General features: G+C 42.8%; 1 protein-coding gene across 1 annotated transcript in view; it reads right to left on the reverse strand.

Annotated features, from left to right (window-relative positions):
- Window positions 1-427: 427 nt before the first annotated feature.
- LOC309492041 (long-chain fatty acid transport protein 2-like) overlaps window positions 428-4691 on the reverse strand; it is a gene marked incomplete at its 5' end in the record, with an annotated part of 11747 nt that continues 7483 nt past the window's right edge. The window contains 4 exons of the mRNA XM_082191052.1: window positions 428-698; window positions 1382-1512; window positions 2311-2408; window positions 2806-3004. Coding sequence (XP_082047178.1) covers window positions 522-698; window positions 1382-1512; window positions 2311-2408; window positions 2806-3004 — 605 coding nt within the window. The remainder of the gene's footprint in view (window positions 699-1381; window positions 1513-2310; window positions 2409-2805; window positions 3005-4691) is intronic.

Below are 4691 nucleotides of genomic sequence, written 5' to 3' on the forward strand. Positions count from 1 at the left end.
ATGATCTCAGAGATCAGAGTTTGATGCGGTGAGATATGATGCGGTGAGATATGATGCGGTGAGATATGATGCGGTGAGACATGATCTCAGAGATCAGAGTTTCATGTGGTGAGATATGATGCAGTGAGATATGATCTCAGAGATCAGAGTTTGATGCGGTGAGATATGATGCGGTGAGATATGATGCGGTGAGATATGATCTCAGAGATCAGAGTTTCATGATGCGGTGAGATATGATGCAGTGAGATATGATGCGGTGAGATATGATCTCAGAGATCAGAGTTTGATGCGGTGAGATATGATGCGGTGAGATATGATCTCAGAGATCAGAGTTTGATGCGGTGAGATATGATGCGGTGAGATATGATCTCAGAGATCAGAGTTTCATGCGGTGAGATATGATGCGGTGAGATATGATGCGGTGAGATATGATCTCAGAGATCAGAGTTTCATGCGGTGAGATATGATGCAGTGAGATATGATGCGGTGAGATATGATGCGGTGAGATATGATCTCAGAGATCAGAGTTTGATGCGGTGAGAGATGATCTGCTGGTAGATGTCCGGGCTCAGCGTGACGTACGAGCTCTCTCGCTCACACATAAAGAACATGGAGTCCGAGGTGGTGCTGGGATCGAAGCCGGCCTCCACCAGCCCGAGCTTCAGCTGCTTGAAGGTGCCGGTCATGTCAATCGAGCTCTGGAACAACAAACGCTTTATTCAGAAATATCCAATGATTTAAAGGGGTGGTTGAGTATGATTTCTCTTCTCTAACTGTAGTTAGTGTGTAATGTTGCTGTTTGAGCATAAACAACATCTGCAAAGTTACGACGTTCAAAGTTCAGAGCAAAGGGAGAGATTCGCTTTTACAGAAATCACTTTTTAAGGACTACAACAAACGGCTGGTAGAGACTACACCACATTCCTCCCGGGTTAGTGACATCATGAACCCTAAAATTTACATAAACTCCGCCCCCCGGGAACGCGATTTATAGATTATCATGACAGAATATGCTAATCAATGACTAGAAGATAACTCCACATCAGATACATAAATTCATCAAATGTCCTGTTGCTTCTTCATGTTGTCACTTCTTCTTGAGTCTCTCCATCTTTGTCTGACTCTGGTTAGGTAAGCTCTTGAAGCTCCGCCCCCTGTGCCGGGAGCAGCAGCTCATTTGCATTTAAAGGAACACACAAAAACGGCAAGTTTTTTCTCACCCTCAAAAAGTGACAATTTTAACATGCTATAAAAAATATCTGTGGGGTGTTCACAGGTAAAACTTCACACACACACTCTGGGGACATCAGAGACTTATTTGACCTCTTGTGGAAAGGGCATTATAGGAGCCCTTAAATGAAATGCAGTGCTATAGTTGTACCTGAATGCGTATGAAACGAGGTCGAGCGTAAGAGGGCAGGAACCGGCAGACGTGTGTGAACATCGCGTCGCGATCAAACTCCATTCCCTCCGTCAGTTTGAGCGCTGCCATCCCGATCCGTCCCTCGTGACCTTCACACACACGCACACACACACACAAACCAACATTAGCGGCGTCACACCTGGAGAATAAGGCTGCACGATTAATCGCAATTTCCATGTAATCGCTCTTAAACCGGTGTGACTTATCACGATTCTGAAATCGCCAAGTCTGTGATTATTTGTCTGTGTGTAATGCGCAGCTTGTCAGTGACGTACGGCTCAGTAAACGCTGCTCACTGTGAGTTTGAGTCGCTTATAACGAGCATTTGAAAAAGCAACACGTGTCAAACATCTTTCCAAACATGAGAAGCATTTATGAACCTCTTGTCCAACAAAAGACAACATTAATAACACGCTTTTCCTCCAAACTCACTTCATAAGGACAGCTGAGCTCCTCCTTCTGTGAGATGATGAGCTTCTGACACAGAATAAGGCAGTCGTGTGTTTATTACTCATGTTTAATCAAAGCGTTTCAGTCTTCTGTTTGTTCAGATACAGAGAGTGTGAAGCTAATAGGGGTTTCCTGGAGTGATGTGTGTTATTGTACTTCTGCTGGGCATATTTGGTGTGTGTGTGGGAGATGCCCTCTGGTGTTCAGAGGGATATATGGCGTGTGTGTGTGTGTGTGTGTGTGTGTGTGTGTGTGTGTGTGTGTGAGACGCCCTCTGGTGTTCAGAGGGCTATATGGCGTGTGTGTGTGTGTGTGTGTGTGTGTGTGAGACGCCCTCTGGTGTTCAGATGGAGTATTTACATCGATCAGCCGCTGTACTGACAAACTGAGCATAAAATAATCGCAGCCTTTGCTAATCGCGTGCGGTTTCATCAGACCTGGAACACGAACTCCGTAGACGTTTCCCTCCTGGACGAACGGGAGCGTGCCGATGATGTCCGAGACTTCAGTGGTGGCCACGTTCTCTCCCTTCCACCTGCTCTCTCACACACACACACACACACAGGTTTGTTTTGCTACACTTGTGAGGACATTCCATAGGCGTAATGGTTTTTATACTGGACAAACTGTATATTCTGTCCTCTTACACTAACCCTACCCATCACACACACACACACACACACACACACACACTAACCCTGCCCATCACAGGAAACTTTATGCATTTTTAAATTTTTAATAAAACACTGTTTAGTGTTTTTAAAGCCATTTGAAATACGAGCGCTCAGGATTTGTCCTCAGAAATCACGTTCACGTTGTAATACCAGTGTAATACCAGTGTCATTATACACATCTCTGTCCTCATAAGTCGCACACACACACACACACACACACACACTCATCAGCTCCAGCGGCTGATTCCTGACACACACCTGAACGTGTCTCCCACTCTGTCCTGGAAGTAGATGAAGTTGTCGTGGTCGATCTTCAGCAAGTCTCCGCTGTTGAAGTAGAGGTCTCCACTCTTCAGGACGTCCCGCAGACGCTTCTTCTCCGTTTGCTGCTGGTTTTGCGCGTAACCCACGAACGGAGTGAGTCCAGTGATCTCACACACCAGCAGCCCCGTCTGTCCTGGACACACAGCAACACTGACTACATGCTTTAAAGGAGTCGTTCACTTCAGAGTGAAATTCTCCTGATAGTTTACTCTCGTCATCCAAGATGTTCATGTATTTCTTTCTTCAGTGGAAAAGAAATGAAGGTTTTTGAGGAAAACGTTCCAGGATTTCCTCCATATAGTGACTTCAATGGAGTCCAACGGGTCGAAGGTCCAGATGTGAGTTTCAGTGCAGCTTCAAAGTCTCGACACGATCCAGCCGAGGAATAAGAGTCTTATCTAGACAAACCAGCGACATTTTATAAAGAAATCAACATTTATATACTTTATAACCACAGATGCTGGTCTTGCTCTCGCTGTGATGAGACACACATTACGTCATCAGGGTGAAAGGTCAAGCGTGACGTAGGCGTAAGAACAGACCCAGTGTTTACTAAGAGAACCTGCAAAGACTGAGTCAAACGCCATTTACAAAGAAACAAATAAATAAAAGGTAAAACAACGATGTCGGACGAACCGAAACTCACATCTGGACCTTCATTTCATTTCATTTATTGTTTATTTTTACAGGGACAATGCACAATTAAAAGTAATTGCACCAGAATTAGCTAATAGCTAGTTTACATCTGCTGTCCCTGGGCAGGTAAACAAATAAAATAACATACATACTGTATACACCACATAAAACATCACAATACATACATGTCCAGGAATATAAAATTTAAAACCAGAATATAAAACAGATAATATACAACACAGTCATTAGTGGTTGCAGATCTGTTGTGATAGTAGCCAGTACTTAAGCTTATTTTTAAAAATTGAGAAGCTATTGAGGCTTCGAATGTTTGTAGGTAGGGAATTCCACAACCCCACTACTTTCTGTTCTGCGGTACCAAATCTCCCCTGGCAGATGCTCTAGTCCTACCTGCACTTCCGTTATGGGTCACGCATCCCTGAAGAGGGGGTGGAGCAAGATTATGAATAATTGTATACATCAGGCACACATCAGTATAAAATACAAAATTATTAAAACTTAAAAAATGTAATCTTTTCAAAATAGTACAATGATGGTCCCTTGGTTTTTTATCTAACACTTTCATGATTTGTTTATGAAGGGAGTACACAGGCTTAAGTGTAGTTGCATCTGCTTGTGACCAAGTTGTTATGCAATACGACAAGTGAGGGAGAATCAGAGTATGTACTAAAAGAAGTGCAGCTGATTCAGAGAGCTGGTGCCTGATGTTTTTAAAATTAGTAGCCTTTAATGCCAAGTCTCTCTGCTTCATTAGCTTCCAGAGCTGTTCATTTAACCATGGCAGATGTACTTTACTCGAGTAAGATATATTTTTACTAAATTCATTTTTAGTCGTATTAACTCTATCCATCATATAGATAAATGCTTGTTCTATATCACCAGACTGCATAACATCATTCCAGTCCAGGTGCTTTAATTTCTCCAAAGATTGGCCGATTAGGGATTTTGGTATAATATTAAGAAAGCTTTTGCCTTCTTGTCTGTATAAAAAACTTTTTTTTGTCAACTTTCTTACAATTAAGGTCAAGTTGTGGTCTGACATACCTGTTACCAAATTAAATGATTTTATAATTCTTTCAGGACCTTCGACCCGTTGGACTCCATTGAAGTCACTATATGGAGGAAATCCTGGAGTGTTTTCCTCAAAAACCTTCATTTCTTTTCCA

The sequence above is a fragment of the Leuciscus leuciscus genome, assembly GCF_965113295.1.
Source record: "Leuciscus leuciscus genome assembly, contig: HAP1_SCAFFOLD_865, whole genome shotgun sequence".
Lineage (NCBI taxonomy): Eukaryota > Metazoa > Chordata > Actinopteri > Cypriniformes > Leuciscidae > Leuciscus > Leuciscus leuciscus.